At 44.1% G+C, this 19,807-nt stretch overlaps 1 protein-coding gene across 2 annotated transcripts in view; it reads left to right on the top strand.

Annotated features, from left to right (window-relative positions):
• creb5b (cAMP responsive element binding protein 5b) overlaps nt 1-18,538 on the top strand; it is a 37,385-nt gene extending 18,847 nt beyond the window's left edge. For both annotated transcript variants that reach the window (XM_034103034.2, XM_034103032.2), the window contains exons 6-11: nt 847-973; nt 2,418-2,528; nt 13,942-14,265; nt 15,493-15,720; nt 16,362-16,470; nt 17,474-18,538. In XM_034103034.2, the coding sequence (XP_033958925.1) occupies nt 847-973; nt 2,418-2,528; nt 13,942-14,265; nt 15,493-15,720; nt 16,362-16,470; nt 17,474-17,628 (1,054 nt within the window). In that variant the 3' untranslated portion in view covers nt 17,629-18,538. The remainder of the gene's footprint in view (nt 1-846; nt 974-2,417; nt 2,529-13,941; nt 14,266-15,492; nt 15,721-16,361; nt 16,471-17,473) is intronic.
• The last annotated feature ends 1,269 nt before the right edge of the window (nt 18,539-19,807 follow it).

Below are 19,807 nucleotides of genomic sequence, written 5' to 3'. Positions count from 1 at the left end.
TTCATTAATCATCGCCATCATCCCTATTCATTGTAATGCATGAAATGTACTTGTTTAAAGTAAATCCAAAAATGGCCAGATGCCTCAGCTTTCAACTGCAGCATGAATACGCGGCCACACACACGCAGCCACACACTCTGCTTTACATTATGTCTTTAGAGTTGGACAAAAAAAAATGAAAAAGAAAAAGAAGTTCAGGAATCATTTTCACAGAAATTGAACAGTTGTGAAATGAATAACTGTGGGAATTTCTTTTCAAGGTTAAACCAGTTTGTTCACTTCTGTCTATATGTAACGTAGCATATAAATAGATTGGGATTAACTTTTGAACTTCAGCATGTATTTAGAGAAATTAAACACTAAATTAATGGTTTTTCACACATTATAGTGTAGTTTGTAGGCCGATGTTGTCAACTATTTGAACTTTCTCTTTAAAGATAGATTATCATGACTGAATGAATATAACACAAATAATCTCGTAAAATATTTCTTAATTTTTTGGGTAGTATTTTTATATGCATTGATACATTACTTGTAATAATTCATGTTTTAATAATTAATTAAATATATATATATTTCCTTTCTACCCGGAATACATTGAGATGGTAGACCTTGATCTACAAATGATATTTAACCTGTGTACCACATATTATCAGATATGGTTACATCGATGTTAAAATCAAGCAGTCTTTATTTGTTTACACAACAGTTATGGCAAACTAGCACCATAGCGGTGTTGCGAGTTGGTTTTGATGTTATATGATAAAGAATAGCAGTAACATCAGTTATCTAGAACAGTGTGAAACCTGAAGTCCTCTGAATGTCTCTCTGTGTGTGTCTTCCCAGGCCTGTCCCTGGCTCTCTGTCCTCATTGCTGCACCTACGAAACAGACAGAGACAGCCTCTGCCTGCCTCTATGCCGGGAACTCTGCCAGACCCCACCATGCCGGGCTCCTCCGCCGTGCTGATGCCTGTGAGTACAACAACGGGCTCACTCACACATGCAGCAGTCACTTACGGTGACTTATGTGACGACAGTGTGAAATCAGACTGCACATAAACTATGCATTACTTTTGGATGTTTTCACTCCCCATTCAAATGATTTACCACAGTTTATAATGAAGTTATATCCTGTAAAAATGAAGGAGTCTATCTCTGGGTTTAGAACATAGATTTTGTTTGTAATTAAGCCAGCAAGACAAGAGCCACATTGGGAAGCTGGGAATGATAACAACCCGAAGAAAGCTCCTCGTATCAGGATTCTAATGATACAACATATGTTCTCATTGTAACACAAGACAGCCTCTGTTTATGGTATGGAAAAAAAAAAACCTCCCATGTTTATTAAATTAAGAGCTAAGCGATTTTGGGTAAGATTGACGGTTCAGGAAAGGGGTGCAGGTTTGGGTGATATTTTTACACAAAACACACTTAGTGCAATTAAGGATGTGTGTCAGGTTCTAGGCCTGAGTCTCTGCGGACGAGGGGGGGGGGGGAGAGCGGGTGGTCAGGCAAAAGGGGTGGAGAGGGGCCATTCCCCTGTGGAGACCATCACACCACCCAGAGTTCAGCAGCTGGGAGGCCACAGCAGCTCACACACACCACACACACGCACGCACGCACGCACGCACGCACGCACGCACGCACGCACGCACGCACGCACGCACGCACGCACGCACACACACACACACACACACACACACACACACACACACACACACACACACACACACACACACACACACACACACACACGTGCATGCAGAAACACACACAGAGGTGTTCTTCTTCCCTGCATGTACTGCTCACATCATCGCCCTGCTCGAGTGACCTCTGACCCCTGTCGGCTTAACCAGCTGATTTCCTCACATTCAGGACTCATCTGTGACACATGACAACACTGACCAGGGTCACTATGATGCAGGCAGTAACACACATCTAATGCATTCATACTCACACCTACTTACATCTCGTTTACTTTATTAACACACCCTGCACCAAGAGGAGCTGGGGTTTGATGTGTCAGTCTGACCGCCACTCCACACACTATTATCAGAAACACACACACCCCTGTTGCACCGGCTTCCTGTGTTAAGTCCCTCCATGCTGGCTTCCTGTTTTGGGTCAGCTCCAGTTATCATCACACAGAGCTGTGCACAGGGCAGCTGTCATGTGAAATCAGGCTCTGATACTCTCTCATCTCATCATCCCTCAGCTTACCATGAACAATCATGATGTCTCACGGTTTAAATGCTCTTTTGTAAAACTAGTGATAGCATCTTGTGGGTAAAAATAGCATAAATCATAGCGAAATTAATATTTAGTATTGATTCATATTGTGAAAACGTTTTTTTTGCATTGGAATAACATTTCCACAGTATGTAGTATGACGTTATCATGCTGTTGTAATCTTCAGATGGAGGGACAAATGTCTATGGGCTCCAATATGATGGGTATGCAAGGACCCGCCCACAACAACTCCTGCTCTTCCGCTCACATTCCCTCCATGCACTCAGAAGCCAAACTGGTGAGTATATGCATCTAGTCACATGGACACGTACACATTTATGCACACAAACACAAGTGCACACACTCAAACTCAAAATGTTGCAACTTTCTTTTCCACTTGGCTGTGCCAGCAAGGCTGTGCTTGTAGGTCTGTGTGGATTTCATCATTTGGGGTGTAATCAAAGCTGTGTCTGAACCTGCCAGTGCAGCACTGGAGACTCTGGCTGGAATAAAGAACCCTTTATATGGTTGTGGCTGCGCTGCCCACCGACTGCCTGATGTATATCTTAATGTACAGAACATGTTCTGTAGGTCCTGCAACTTGTTAGCACTAGTTTAACACAGCAAGGAAAAAAATCGAATGACCTCATCCTTCACAAAGCAGGCAGTTAGAGCGGTGGGAACGAGACTGAGAGAGTGAGAGTTAGAAGACTGACTGACGAAGAAGCTGAGAAGAAAATAAACCTCCACTCAGTTTTACTTTGCATGTTGGCACTGCTAATGCAGTGTACATCTGATTAATGTCAAATGCATAACCAGTATCACTCTAGGTGATAGGAACTGATTAATACTGTAGCAACGTGACCACCAGCCAGCCTTTGTTTTCAAAATAAATATTCCTGAAAATGGTTGAGACATTAAGATATAACAGCAAGTGTCATGACCTGGATATCATAACAATCACAAACCATGATGAAAAACATTGGCCGCCCTTTGTGTTTGGAAAGGTTCACTGATGGCAGACTCTGCAGAGAGAGAGAGAGAGAGAGAGAGAGAGAGAGAGAGAGAGAGAGAGAGAGAGATAGCAGAGGTCATTAGAAGAGTTATTGCTCTGATAGAGGAGAGCGGGAGCATTCCCAGGGCATTTAATTCTCCCTCTTCCTCCTGCTCTCTCAAGATTGATCGTCTTTGTAGTCTTTGAATCTCTTCAACTGTTCCTATGGTAACACGCTGGGGTAACACAATATTAGTGTATTAGGCTTATCTCTCCCCTGGCCGTCATCCAGACACATCTTGCTCTTTTTTCCCCCACCCCTATCTGTGTAATTGAATTGTAAATGCTCTGGTAGGCCTCCCATAAACATATGCAGTCACTAAATGGCTACAGGCCCCTCGACCATACAACTTTCTGGTTAGTTGGCCATTCAGACGTGAGGCACAGCAACCAATTGTGGATCAATTGAGATTGTGCTCCCTGATGTCTGAACGAAACTGATGGAATTCCATGATTGTGGACAGAAAGTGAGAGACTAATTGTGTTATCGGGGTGCGATCTCCAGCGCGGGTTTCATAAGCATAGACGGGGTCTCTAATGTCTGTAATATCCGCGCTTGGCCACGTCGATAAATACGGCCCTGCTATCGGATAACCGGGCCATGATCAGGCCCATGTGTCCCCTGCGACGTTCTCAATCCGGCTCTAATCGCATTACCCCGACCATGTTGACTTTCCGCCAATGGGAAATCTCCGCACTGTAACCCCACACCCCCGAGGCACGGACCTGGTTCCTCTCTTTCTGCTCAACGTTTACATTGTGAGAGCGAAGAAAGGGATTGAGTGGGACTTTGATAGACATGAAGGAAATAGATAGACAGGCGGAGTGAGCAGGGGATTTGAAAGGCGAGAGACGGTATCGATATTCTGATACACCAAACTGTGTGAGAGTGAGAAATTGGAAGAATTATGAGTGAGTTCCGTAAAAGCACTTCATGCTCAGCCTAGTTTCCTCAGCCCCTCTGCATGTGTGCATGCATGTATGCACATATGTGTGTGATTGTTTGATATTTTGTGGTCACTGGAGGCCTCGGTAGCAGGATTAACCCTCCCCTGCCAGAGAAAGCATGCCCAGGACCCGGGCTAATGAACCCTAATTGATTTTGTGGTGGGCCAGAGCAGCAGGGAGGCCTGTCTCTGGTGTAAATAGTTAATGAGCCGAAGGACTGCTGTGGCCCCTTGGGGACTCATATCTTGCTCTAAGCTCTCTGTTTGTGCTCTCTGGGCCAAAGACTGTATCTGCATCAGTGCCCATCTTTGTTCTCTTCTATCTCTGATTTTCTCCTTAAGTGCCGTCGTTTAAAGTGAGCAGCGAAGCCGACTTATGTTTTTTTTGTGTTGCTTTTAGCTGGTTGTCTGGGAGTGTTTTATTAGCTTTGGTTCAAGTGGTTTTTTTTCTCTTTCTTGCGAAGCACTGGGTGCTCGTGGTGCCGGGTGTGGCTGTGTTCTGCTCTGTTGTGGTCTGGGGAATAGAATGGTGTGTGTTGTGTGCTGGAGGTTGTGGGATAGTTGACCCTCGCAGCGTAGAGGAAACGCTACAGAGAGGAGGCCAAGTTCCACAGCACGGCGGCCAAAGCATTACGTCAACGCTCAGAGCCGGTTCTCCACAGGACCTCGCGAACAGTCGCACACACACACACAGACACACACACACACACACACACACACACACACACACACACACACACACACACACACACACACACACACACACACACACACACACACACACACACACACACACACACACACACACACACACACACACACACACACACACACACACACACACACACACACACACACACACACACACACACTCACTCACAGACTGCTCAGGCTCTGTCATCCTCTTCACACTGTGTCACATACTTAGACAGCCACAGACATGCATACACATACAGAGAGCCAGGAGCTTAAAAACAACAGAGAAATAAGGTTACACACATATGCATTCATACATGGAACTGTGCTTTATAAACACACGTTCATATGTGCACTGTTTTCTACCCTGAATACTTTCCTGCTCAGATGGTTTGATGTCTTTGTTTGTATGATGAGAGACATTCACTATCATGTCTCATCTGTAACAAGGGAAGCCCAAACAGGCCCTTATCAAGCTGGTTTTAAAACACATCTGTGAGCGCGGCTATATGACCTTACTCCTGTCAATGGTGGATTCCGCATTGTTTGTGTGTCCTTTTTAAATGCACTCCATGCTTTCCACACATCCTGCTTGCCTGCTAATTTCAGACAGAGGGGCTTTTGGAACAGTTTGGTGCTGTTGTATGAAAATGTGTTATTTATTATCTCCTCAATTATCTATTGTTTGCATTGTTACTAAGGACAATAAATGTGTCACTAAGCATCAGGCTAGGTGCTGAGTTTTTTTAAGAGGTAAACAGTACTATATGTTCCTTCACTGCAGCTCTCTTGGCTGTGGAGTTGGCACTAGATGGGTGGATGACATAATTCCTGGCATGCTCTAAATGTACTCCTTTTTACTTGAGGAGGGGGAAAAAAGCAGTTTGCTCTTAAAGAAACATTTCATAGGACACAGGAGGACCAATAATCAAAGTGTTTCTAGCACGCTAATGGAGCTTTTTTAACATTTCATTTACACAACCCTTACTGTTATGTTTCAGTAGAGTTATAGATTTGAAACAGGCATGTGGGGTAAAAGCCTTGAAGTTCGAGTGTTACCTTATACAGCAAAAGAATGAAAAATGCATATTCTGTTCATAAATTACAAAAGAAAACTTGTGAAGCAGCCAAAGATGTTTCTGTTTTTAACTCCGCGACATGGTGATTGATTGAGCGTTTTAGCTTAGTATGAAGTCATTTGTAAGCGGTTAAACTATTAGCGTAAATGGTTACACTATTACGTGATCCATTCATTTTCTTCCACCGTAGTAGGGGAGCACCTCTGGCTAAACCTCTTGTTGTGAGGCGGAGCAGCGCAAACAATAGGAGTCTGACTCCAGGTTTTGTAAGCAACATCTGTATGAATGGTGGCATTGTCAGGGTATGAGGTCATTGGAGAGGGACGGTGAGCTAGGAGCACAGCTGAATCTGCTTCACTGCTCTCTAGAATATGTGTACTGTATATGTTTGTGGGCATGCTCACCATTGTGTGTGCACTGTGGTTGCTTTCAGTGTATTTTCACCCTGTCTGGCATTAATCGTCCTTAGTGTCAAAACACATCTGTGGCCTAAGTGGGCTAAAACAAACCATAAAGTTAGAGTCAGCAGATTATAGTATTATTAGTAGTATTTGATACAGATCTGTATGTACAAATGTTTGGTTAGTAAATGAAATGTGTGGCTTTGTGATAAACTGCAGTCAAACAAGGACAGAAGGCATGGATAAGCTGAGATGTTGCATACAGAAAGCAGTCATTGTCTCGGATGCAGATAAGGTTGAAGATAATACACATATGATATTTCTCTTTACTGCTCTGGAGTCGAGTGTTTTCAGCAAAGTGGAGTGCAGGGCTGAGGAGCTGCTGGATCGATGTGTGTCTGCCAGTTTATCAGTGTTGGACACAGACCACAGAGGGGCCTCTCTGTCTCTGTCTCCCCTGTGTTGCCAGTGCCAGAGTGCCTGAACCACACACTGTATGTAGTAATAGTAAATCAAAGGTAAATGGACATGCTGCTTTTCAGTTGACAGGTTGTGTTAGTCCTATTGTTTGTTGTAATAATGAACAATGAGTTCAACCACATGCCCCATTTATACACACAGCGCATTCATAAGTTATGAAAGCATTGTGTGTCTGCATAAAAATGCGATCAGCAGCTTTAGCTCATTAAACATCACTGCTGAACCATAGAAGAATATTAAACCCCTTATGGCTATATTTATTTGCTAAGCAATGTGATATCATTGATAATAATGAATTATTCTACATTGTTTAATATATTTATGATGACAAAGGCTAGATGACACTGCCTTTAGATACTATAAAGTTGTATGTAATCATTCCAAAAATAATCAGGGTATAGAAAACTGTGGCACATACCATTTTTGTGACAATTGGGACCCTTCATCAGGAACAGGTGTTGAGGCCGAGCCAGGTCATTTCAAGTAAATTCAACACCACTGCATTCATCTAAAATAGATTAGAGTGACATGCCTAAATGCATATTAAATTCACATTTATCATGTATTAAAGATGTAAGGATATTGCCTCTTGTGAGAAAGTATTGTTTAAAAATGGATGTAGTTACAACCCAAGCAGTTAAGAGCATTACTGGCAACAAGACTGTCCTCTGAAATTTGATAAAAAGCAGACGTGGCTGAACGTTCAAGGTTGACATTGTAAAGCTACAATACACCGGGGTCTTTTAAGGACTTTGGGTTGGTACATTTATATTTGAGTAGTGGGTGCCTAACGCGCTGCAGGTCTGGGTGTGACTGTGTGTGTGCGGTTTTGGACGAATGTGGCGGTTGTGGCGCAGTGTCGCGTCTGTTTGTCTTTGGATGACTGCGTGTTGTTTTAGCTGTGCTGATGGGAGGTCTATGTGAAGGCTATTTGGTCATGGTTCAGGGCCCGTGAATGGGACGAGCCAAGCTTGGGTAAACCAGCTGCATCCCCACACGGGCCAGACTGGACTGGACCAGCCACCATGAGCCTTCGCTGGAGCCACAGCAGTGATCAGATCCCTCCCTAAACTCCAAAACAACCACTCAAACACTGGAGGGCTGATTGGAGAAAAAGCCTGTCGTGTCAGAGATTTTCTGGCTGATAAAGTGTATTCAATATTGACCAGTTAGGTCCCTACCTCATCTCTCCAACCAGTTAATGTTTTTATGTTAGACCCACTTCTGTTTTCTAGACGCCCTTGTTTTGTCCTCAGCATGGTGATAAAGTTAACAGCCTTCTTCTTTTTATTTCTTCCCTTCAAAAGGAAAATACATTGCTTCTCATGTTGGAGCGCAAGAGGAATCTCGTGCCTGTGGGTGTCTTAACAATGTGTGATACCAATGAAGATTTGAACAGAAATTGCTTAGATATGCTGTTGAAATGTGAGTATTTATATTCACCGTCTGAATGAGATATCCAAACACAAATAGGAACACTGCTTATTTATATCTTAAAAGTGAGTTGGGAGTTAACGGCCCTACTTGAGCCAAAATATGCACTCTTCTGTTATTTAAAGTATTTTTCAAATGATGTTTGATTCAATTCATCCCTTTTCATGTTACTCTAATTAGCATGACGACACTTAATTTGCTTTCGATGCCGCAGACCAAGACATGAGTTAGTGTTTATTATTCTATTAAAGCCCTGTCTATCTTCCTTGCAGAGGCATTCTCTGTATTCAAGATTGTGGCAGTGGGTTTAGTGATAACTATGTAGGCTGCACAAGAGCAGGGCTTTACAAGAGAGGGAACAGTGGGGATATACAGACCAGAGTCAGAGGCCCATCCATTAACTTGACAGAGTGGAGAAGCTGCTGCCAAGAGTATGAGTGCATGCTTTGGAGCATGCTCCTCAGTGGGCGTGTGTCTCGCTGCAACCGTACTGCCACGGTCCCCCCCGAGCACCACCGGAGCGCCGGGCCCTGGCAGAACAGCCGGGCTGCATCCATCTCCCCGTCTGAGTCTGGAACCACAGGGAGGGTCTGTTCGGCCCCGGCTCTGATCTGCCCGGCCCAGAACTGGAGAGACGAGAGAGGGGGTGGCATTACAGCCCTCCCATCAGACTGTCTGCCTCTCCATTCCCCGAGGAAATCAGTTTAACAGTCCCCAGCTCTTGGCAAGCAGAGGGAGAGGGGGTGGAGGAACAGGGAAGAGGTGTGTGTGTAAGACAGAAAGGAAAGAAAGAGAAGGGGGGGGTGTTACCGCCTCTCTGGGCGAGAGGGAAATCTAATAAAATGGAACTAATGGGGGTGTGGAGTTTTAGGGCACAGAGAGAGGGTTTTGCACACATGCACTGGTGGGTAAGGGGGGATGGAGATGGGAAGGATGGATTTAAAACCACTGAGTGCTTGGCAAAGCAAAAGAGAAAAACTCCTGGTTTAACTGCAGATGGTGAAACTATGTCGGGTTAAGAGTGTGAGTTAGGGGGTCTTGACCCACAGAAAATAAAGCCAGGGCAAGTTACAATTATTATATATTATTCAACTACCAAGGCTGTGCTTGAATATGATCACTGTGCTGGTGTAGTGTTAACAAAAAGCTGGCAGACCAACAGAGAGAAGCTTTAATGTTTCCTCATAGACTCGGAAGATCTTCATTTGAAACTGTCATCGTTTTGCACTTAAAAAATGACTCCACAGACTGGTTCAATCTTTCCAACCTGCAGTAAGGCGTCAGAGGGCCACAGGTCCCCTGGTAGTACACTGCTCCACTTTTAAGGGGAATAAAAGTGCTCACCCTGACCTGGCTGTGTGTGATTTACCCATCCTGAGGCGGGCGTGGTCATCTCCTTTTGTACCTGCTCTGTGCTCTTTCTTCATCCTCCCAGGGTTAATAGATATGAAGTCATCTGGCGAGGAGAAACCTGAGTGTGTTTTCAGGATGTGCCCAGAGCACTCACGGGGACATCAGTCAAAGCCCCCCGTGTCAGAGAGTAGGCAGCCATTAATAAATATCATTAATGGGTGATCACCTGGTATCCCTGAAACCACATAAATGAGAAAGGCTGAACAAGAGGAGAGGGAGTGGAGAGGTCAGAGGGCAAAGGTCTCAGAGGAAACAGCCGCCCTCTGGGCAAAAGATGGCTAAACCAGAGATGGTGTTTTAACAATGGAAAATCAATAAGCTCACTACTTTCAGCACACTTACAGACTGCATGAAATGTAGTGTCAAATGCACGTAGTTTATAAATGTATCCTGGAAGAAGCTGCCATTGTCTTTATGGTGTCATGGCCTGCTCATCTTCTTGATGTGTCTTTGCTGTGTTGTTTTCAATTCTCAGCAACAGCAGGACAGACAGTGTGCCATCCCATGTGTGAGCGCCCTGAGCCGCCACAGGCTAACACCTGCACTGATTTAATGATTGTTTTCTGTAGCGGGCCATGTTGCTGCAGAAGAAATGTATACGTATGTGTGTGTTATTAGAGTAAAATGAACGTGGTGGTTAAGTTATTTTGCTTAGTGCAGTCTAGGGAAATACAACCATGTGTTAAAGAGTCATTACGGAGCTGATGAAGGTGTTTAAGAATCACAGCCTGCTCATCATCGCTCTTCTAACGTCCCGTAGTTGCGTCATTGTGGTTCTGGATGCAAAGACTTAAGTTTTGGCCGAGGACAGTTTACTGAGCTGGAGTCTAAAGTCCAGATGGAGCAGTAGCAGGCACTTGTACGGACATACTGTAGCTTCAGGAAAGAAGTATATTTCACGGTAAGGTTTTTCACTTGACACAATCTGAACCACGTGTTTTCCTTTCAACTTAAAAATGTGAGTATATCAATATAATTCTTGCCATAACCTTTGATAAGTAGTCTGTATACTCTCCTCGTTATATGTTCTATTATCCCTGGGATCTATTTGCTTTATCGGATAGGTTTCGCTTCGGATTTACTGTGAGGAGTTGCAATAGATTATATAATAAATAGTTGATCAAGATCAAAATAATCGCCTGCAGTATTTTTTCTATTTGCATTAACAGGAAAAGCATTTTGCAAAATTGCTGTTTCCAGCCCTCCAACACTCTATCATTTCGTCAGTTTGTCACCTTAAAGTGAATATCTTTGAGATTTTGAAACCGCAATGGACCTATTTTACAATGAGAGTTATTAACCAAACAATTATTAAGAAAACTATGCAGAATCATTGATGATGAAAATATAGTTACTGTAGTTGCAGACCAAATGCTGTCTTAGTTTAACAATCTAAATATCAACTTGTCTTTTGAAACTGGTATGATCCACTAAACATGCATGGTCCTTTTCTTTTTCTATGTTGTCTCATTCCTGCTTGTAACCATAACTGGTAAGGCTTTTGGAGCGGCCCCTCGGCTCTTTGACCTGCCTCTGTACTCTGACACTCTCGGGCCTCTTCGGATGCCGGCTAATTCAATTAATAAACAGATAGCGTTGCACTGCCAGCTGGACAGCTCTCAGAGACACTGATAAATGAGCACTAGCTGTCTTGGGCTGATGTGTGCGGGGAGGAGACAGTAGAAACCGTATCCTCTCTCTCCTCCTCTCTCTCTCTCTCTCTCTCTCTCTCTCTTTCTCTCTCTCTCTCTCTCTCTCTCTCTCTCTCTCTCTCTCTCTCTCTCTCACTGCACCCCTTCACCTCCCTTTCACCCTCTCTGTCCTTCTCCCTGGGAGTCGTGTTGGCAGAGAGTCAGGTGGCTCCAGATGAGCATCTTACCCAGAGAGGCCTTTACTCTGGCCTCAGAAGCAGTGTACAGTAGACCTGGGAGGGGGGGGGGGGCAGGTCCCTTTAGCTTCTGTTCATTCAGGTGACTGCCTGCTCTAAGTGGCAGGAGATTGTTAAACTCTGATTGGTTTTCTCTTTCACAAGAGGGGTGGGCCTCACCTCTCTGGTGCTGACTGACAAGCTGAAGGCTGAAGGGAAGTTGTTTAGTGTGTGCTGTCAGCCTTAAGAATTCCTCCGGTGATACACGGAAGACGTCCTTGTCAGCACTGGTGACTATGATTAATAACTGTAAGCTTGTTTAAATCAATTCTTCTGGCTGTTTGTTATTTCTGCATGTGTTTATCAAGAACAGATATACAGTTCAGAACTATTACAATATACAGAGTGTAACTTATATGATATTACAGAAAGTCAGAGCTATGTCCCTCAGAGAGTCTTAGTGTGAATGTGATGCTGTGGACAGCTGCAGGCCTGTGGCCCCCCGCTGTGTGTTAGTATACACAGTGTGGTGTTTTAAGCCCTGTATTACTGGTGTCAAAGCGGAAGGGCTATGGCCCCTTATAGAGTTAGGCTGTGGTGAACGTGGTTAGCAGGGTGTGATTAGCTGAATATTACCATTAAGAGATAACAAATGTATAATGACGTTCTTGTTGAGGGGCAACAGATAAACACAAAATAATGTAACTCCACAAATGTGGAGCTGTTCCACTCTGTCAGGCATCCCTTTGACAAACAGAAACTATACTCAGTCAAAACAGGCTTGGCAAGATCATCGTTTCACTTTGCTGGTTTCATGTGCAATTATATCATGCAAGCTGTGTATGGACTGGAAAGCCAAGAACAGTTAAGACAATTACTAGGTAATCCCTAGATAAAATACATATTTGCATTTTTTTATAAATATAATACAAACCAGGAGGGTATGCTCTTTTATGACCATCCCGCTTCTAAAGTGATTTGTTTGACTGTGTCTCCTCCCTCCTGGTAAAAAAGCTTTCCACTCCAACAGTGTGTGAGTGGAGTGGAGGGCTGATGTTGTGCTCAGGTCGTGTCTCAGCGTTGTGATCCAGACCAGCTGGATGCCATTCCCTATGGGAATCATGAATGTGGAGGTTGTTAAAAGATATGGAGCCCTGGACACAGCGTGGACTCACTGACAGCAGCTGGGAGAAGGGGGAAGGGAGCACAGAGAGGGGAAAGAGAGCACTGCGAAAGAGAATAGAAAACTTTGTGGAATTCTCAACAGTAGCCTTGAAATGAATGCTTTTGTTTTGTCACTAACATTTAGTCAAACGTAGACAAATTATAGACAGAATATAGGACTGGCTTTTAGCATTTATTTAAGTTTTTACATTATTTATTCACATCAGCACTTGGGAAAAACATGTGCATTAATGAAGTTCAATCGTATCAACACTCTCTCAACTTGTTATTCCTAAAGCGGTGAAATGTAAATAAGGCATGACATGGTTAGGACATGGATTTCTTTTCACTTTGGTCTAGGTTTGTGTACGTTAGATGAAGCCTGAAGACATACTTTGGCACTTGTATGTTTGGATTATGATTTTTTTCCTGATGTTGCGGTTGTCTTTATGTGATGCCCATAAAAACAGACTCTTGAGGAGAGCTGCATTCAGTAAACACATGAACACAAGCGGACCTTCACAGAGCCTCTCTCCCAGGCTGCTCAGAGACACCGGTACAGTCAGGGCTAAGGAGACCACACGGTTAAAGCAACAAACCTCCTGCTGGGTCAACAGCAAGGCAGAAGTCTGAGGCTCACACCTCGCCAACAAGCTCATCTCACGGGCAGACATCCAGAGACACACACACACACACACACACACACACACACACACACACACACACACACACACACACACACACACACACACACACACACACACACACACACACACACACACACACACACACACACACACACACACACACACACACACACACACACACACACACACACACACACACACACACACACACACACACACACACACACACGTGTATAAAGGAGCGGGAGGCTATTAGGAATATGAGGAGGAGGGACTGGTGGGATGGCAATCACTGTAGGTAAAGCGGGAGAATGACACGACTGAAGGAGAGACAGAGGACAGCCTAAGTGGCTTTGATTTGTTCTCCTGACATATGGATTTATGGAGCCATTCATCATCTCCCAGTCAGCACATGAAGCTCTCTGTAACTGTTGATAATCAGCACACAGATGGATGAGAGCATGTACAAACTTTTAAAGATATTATAAAGAAAATGTCAATATGTTTTGTTTCCATTTTTTCTTCTCAGAGACTGAAGGCTGCACTTTCACACCACCCGGGTCCCATCGCCAACGGCAACATGAACTCCATGGGCCACATGATGGAGATGATGTCCTCGCGGCAGGAGCAAAACGCCCACCATCACATGCAGTCACACCCACACCAGCACCTGCAAGCCCCTCCCCACGCGTACCAGCACCACGGACACCACCACCACAGCCAGGGCCAGGGACAGGGTGGACACCACCACCAACAGGGACACAACCCCCATCACAACTCCCACAATCCCCATCTTCATCCCGGGCACCCACACCAGACCTCACCGCACAATCCGATGCACTCTGCTTCACATGTAAGCACAGCACATTCCCCAGAGAGCCGAAGCTTTTAGAAAAGCCAAAGGCAGAGCCGCAAGTTCAATAACGCATTAAAACCTCATATAGCTGAAAGCAACTGTATATCATGTGTGTATTGTGACAAAAAACAAGGCAGCACTTTAGTAGCCCTTTGAGAAGTCTTGAGGTCAGCTATTAGTCGTTTAGTATATAGCAGCACAGTATAGTTAGAAAAGTGCTTTAAACTTACAGTAAGACAATTGAATAACACATTTGCTCTTGCAGTTGCTATGATGTCAAGTAGTTTTGTGGCAACCATTTCAAAGATAATTTTCCCTTTGAGGTTTGTCAGCTACAGGTCAGTGTAGGACACTTTCCATAAAGGTCAAGGGTCAAGAAGAGGCTGTAAAGTGGCCATTATAAGAGATGCTTTGAAATGTCTTTGGAAAACTGTGTTTTACACGATAATCTACTGCCAAGCTGCCCTTTTGTTTCCACAATAGTCTTCAGATGTAGAAGAGGTTTCATAAATGTTTGTTCTGATGACCAGACAGCCTTGGCTAATTGTCCTGGAACATTTTAGCTTAGAATATATTTGGTTTAATTTTAGTTTTGCTCACAGCATTTGAAACAACATGATGTGAGACACTTGTCCTTGCATTGTCTATCATCCTCTGCAATGCTAAGCATTTTGGATGAAGGACAGTCTGACATCGAGAAATGCAATTCACTATATGTTCCGAATGCATCATTAAGGCATTATAAAAACACTCACTGTATGCACAGAGGCCATTAAAGCTGCTTGTTTTTTCCATGGTTCTCATAAAATGGTAATGATCTGAAGACTGAAAACACTTGACCTTGCCAAGTACATGTCAAGATCTGTCAGTGTAAGTACAGTTTTAGAAACAAGGCTTTTGACTGTGTCTGGTGGTGTTAGTCTGAGTGGAAGTGGGCGGTGGAAAACTGCCTCCTGACACCTCTTTAACGGGGTGGGCAGGCTGGTGAATCAGCCCAGTCTCTCACTCACTCTGTCACCCCTGACGCCCACGGCCCGGCTCCCAGGGCACGTGGCACAACCAGATGTTTTTTGGGGGGGAAATTGCCAGACCTTGGTATGGCTGCAGGAGGTAATGTATAGATGCTTGTTGGGCAGAGAAACAGGTGGCTGTTTTCCAGGTCTGGTGAGATGGTGGTCTCATCATAGAGCTCAGTGATGCTGATACCTTCCCCTTCTGTTGCAGATGTCACCTGCCACCCAGCAGATGCATCCCTCGCAGACAATGCATTCTCCGCCACAAAGCGGAGGGCGGCGCAGGCGGGTAGTGGACGAGGACCCAGACGAACGTCGGCGGAAGTTTCTGGAGCGGAACAGAGCAGCAGCAACAAGATGCAGACAGAAGAGAAAAGTGTGGGTGGTTTCATTGGAGAAGAAAGCAGAAGAACTCACACAGACCAACATGCAGCTTCAGGTACACTATGAACTTTAGGTGTACCAAACTTCTAAATGTACCACTCACAATTATTGAATATATAGGTTTTTTACATTTTTGAGGACAGTATAGAAACGGGAAAGAGGGGATATCAAAGCGCTCCTTCAACATGTGTTTTTCTCAGTTTCTTATGAAGAACCTTATACTAGTATCCCTTTTTGCACCAGAGATGATGGCGATAAGTTGCCTTGTTATTAACTTGAGTCCAGTATGAGAAGTCATATGCTGTCTTTGTAGAACTGCAAGACACCCTGTTTTTACACTTAGACACAATAAAGACCTTAGCAAACAAATGGTTATAATTAAAAGTGCATTGCTCCAAAAACACTGGATGTTACACTTCCCATAATGCAACTGAAGAGCAACATTTGCTGGACTCTCCATGCCTTAAATGCCCTAATCTGTTCAACACCAAGTCACCATGTTACAGGTTTTCAGTTAAAAATGTAAAAGCCTAATTCAGGATAAAAAAGAACACTGAGGATGATAAATATATATAAATACAATGTTTGATACACTCATACTAGTAGTTGGTGAACTAATAGTGTCTCCTGCTTAAATTGTGGACTCTCCTGAAATATGTTTTTAAAAATGCTTCTGTGTTTCTCGCTGCATTTCAGAATGAAGTGACCATGCTAAAGAACGAGGTGACCCAACTCAAGCAGCTTCTCCTCACACACAAGGACTGTCCCATCACCACTATGCAGAAAGATTCCCAAGGTTACCTCAGTGAGTAGCTCAGACATAAACACAGACACACACACACACATTTGGGAATTTGGCTAAAAACACACATTCATCAATGTGCCTTAGCCCGACAGTGAAGATAGCACTGTGGGGAAATGTTAATTGTCTTGCCAGAGGAAAGATTTAAACTCTACAGACTGAACTGTGATGGACAAACAGTGACTGCCAAGACTCTTCACTCCTATGTGCTGGTATCCAGCTCCCACGCTCGCGGCAGGACTCTTCCTTTCACACATGGGTGTTGCACACTCTGGTAGCCAGACTAGACTGGGAGTTGGTAGTCTGAATCCCGTATGAGACCTGTTTTTCCATCTGACAGCGCCTCCTCCGTGCACAGAGGCAGCCGAGACTCGACGTGAGACAGGCGGCACTTTGGCATCCAAACTCTCATGGATGCCTCAAAATCTCTCTGATCACCGGACTGTGCCTCAGCTCAGCCGTGCATGACATCAGAGCCCCGCCCTTTGATATGGATACAAGTGACATTTTCTGTAATTAGGATAAGGCACCTCCCTGCGTGGCTTTAGCGCAGGAAAAAAAGGCTCATATCCCCCTTGGCTGAATGGTTCTTTTATTCAGAAGAGAGCCAACTCCCAGTCTGGGCTGGGACAGACTTTCATCGATGAGTCTAGCTTGTGTACAGATGTCACCTTCAATGTGTCCGAAGTCCATCAGGCGTGTTTATGGAGTTGTGATTCACTTTTCCATTTTTGTCCATTTATGGCCTAATTTGGGATGACAGGTGACGGATGAGGTGTGCATTTAGTGTGTCATGTGTTTGACATTTATCTGTTTTTTGCTAATAAAGCTGTATTTTTGTTTTACAATAATGACAATTTGTCTGTGTTTATTTTGTATTATTATCGTTTATTTTCTGTATCACATCACACGTTAAAGACTCTGTGTAGAGCTTGAAGGTAATGGTGTTTATATTACTCCACTCACATGCTGTCCGTCTTCATTGATGTCTCTGCTGTCTCCTCAGGTCCAGACAGCAGTCCGGGGGGGAGTCCAGCTCCAGCGTGCTCCCAGCAGCAGGTCATCCAGCACAACACCATCACCACCTCCACCATAACTGTAGGGGGCAGCAGTGTGCACGGGCAAACAAATCACCGCACAGACATTAACCCCATCCACTAGGGACAAGACAGACTATAAACCCGGCCCAAACTCCCCCTACTCCCCTGCTTTCTGAGGGGGACCAGCTGCAAATGCTGAACCCCCCATCTCCCTCCATCAAGAAAAACCTCAAAGGCCTGTGAGGCTGTTCTTTATACAGTAGCTGCAGTATGTATTTTTATAGACCCACCCTATTAACGCATACATGTTCAAAGGTGTGTTGCTTCTTTTTTTTACTCTCTCTTTTTGTTGTGCTTTTAGCAGAAAGGATGTTTTGCTAATCCCATGCAGTGTTTGACTTCTCTGTTGAGTAATGGTACAAAATGGACCACGGTGGTAATGTAACCAGAAGACAGAGACATAGGCCTCAGACTGTCCTCTCTATTAGCAGACCTTACATCTCTGTTAGCCTGATGGACTGAAAGATAAGTTAAATCATTCTCTGAATATCAGTCATGGACAGTATGTTAAAAGTATGCAACAGACACTAAGTGAGTGGGATGTGGCTGCCTTTTAAAGTTGTCTTTTGAATCCAAATCAAACTGTCTCCATGATGTCTTGGAGACAGGAATATGCAAGCAAGTGTAATGATATTTTCTCTCCTAGAAAAGTATATGACTGTTAAACCTTTTCCCTGTCAGTGGTATTCTTAAAGAGTGTCATAAAATACAAGCCCAACAGTGAAAACATGATCAAATGTTAGCAATACATCCCAGTATTGATCATCTTCTCTACTGTATGTCCACATTATGATCAGCATGGCCAAGCCACTCTGGTCCCCAGGACATACGATGCTGTTACAGATACAGAACTGTACACTGTGATACCAGTGAGGCAGCTAGGAGTTGAAACACACTCCTTCAGGACCAACTGAAGCTTTAACTATTGAGGCCTCTGTGTGTGTGTGTGTGTGTGTGTGTGTGTGTGTGTGTGTGTGTGTGTGTGTGTGTGTGTGTGTGGTGTGTGGGTGTGTGTGTGTGTGTGTGTGTGTGTGTGTGTGTGTGTGTGTGTGTGTGTGTGTGTGTGTGTGTGTGTGTGTGTGTGTGTGTGTGTGTGTGTGTGTGTGTGTGTGTGTGTGTGTGTGTATTTTAGGGTCCATGGTTTAGAGTATGCATGCCCTTCTTTTCTCTGCAGACCAAAGTTCAGCAGGTGTGTAAAGGATGATGGGGGAAATGTGTGAGAAAGTGAATGTGAGCATGATCTTTACTTTAGTTTGATTGGCATCTCACAACTGGCAAAAGGAGCAGAATATGCCTGTGCTTTCCAAAATGTCACAATGTGCCTGAATATTTCTTAAAATCTTTTGTTGACTTTCTGTAGACAAACAATCAAACCGTTCACTCTGAGTGCTTTGTTAATGAGTTTATTCTGTTACTGGCTTTACCATGGATGTCTGCTGCATGTAAGCGCAAAACCAGCTGACCAAGGAGAAAAATAACCGCTTTCCTCTGACCTCTGACCTCTTCATCAATTTATCTTCCTCTCTTTCTCAGGCCTCCTCTGCAGAGGGATGGATGTACTAACTGTTTTTAAATCTCCGTCTCAACCTTGAAACTTTACGCCTTCTCATATTAACCCCTCTCTTCTCTCTTTCCTATGACCAGGAATGTCGACTCATTAACATGATGACCATAATGCACTGTGTTTTACAGTAGGATGGATGAAATACATTCCACTGACAGGTGGAGCAATCGCAGAGCTGTCTATGCACTTTGTCCTCTGTCCTGCCAGAGGGTAGAATAGCCATATTAAGGTCCGAGTAATTCTCAGTGATTCCCCCCCCCCCCCTTTTTCAAACACCAGCGAGAAACGTAACTGTGTTTGGCTTTACGGAGAGCCTGTGCCTGGCATGCATCACATGTGTGTAGATTAAAGAAGGGAACCTAGAGCTCATATTGTAGGATGAGGCTCAGTTAAGGACCCCGCACTGTGTAGTGTGTGCCCTTTTTATTCATGAAGGATGTGAAATTGAAAATCTTAATCCTTATAACGGGTTACATTCAAGTTTTGTCAAAGCATTGGGAATGTTATGATGGGTTAACGCTGGACTCTGTGTGTGTGTGTGTGTGTGTGTGTGTGTGTGTGTGTGTGTCGATAAGACAGATAAATGGATTCTTTGTCGTACCAACCCTTTGAACTGAAGCTTGCCTTATTTTAGGTTCTTTTTTAAACCATATTTAGACTGTTAGACCGTTCCAAA

The sequence above is a fragment of the Pseudochaenichthys georgianus genome, chromosome 16 (assembly GCF_902827115.2).
Source record: "Pseudochaenichthys georgianus chromosome 16, fPseGeo1.2, whole genome shotgun sequence".
Classification (NCBI taxonomy): Eukaryota; Metazoa; Chordata; class Actinopteri; order Perciformes; family Channichthyidae; genus Pseudochaenichthys; species Pseudochaenichthys georgianus.
This window is presented reverse-complemented; position numbering and strand designations above follow the sequence as displayed.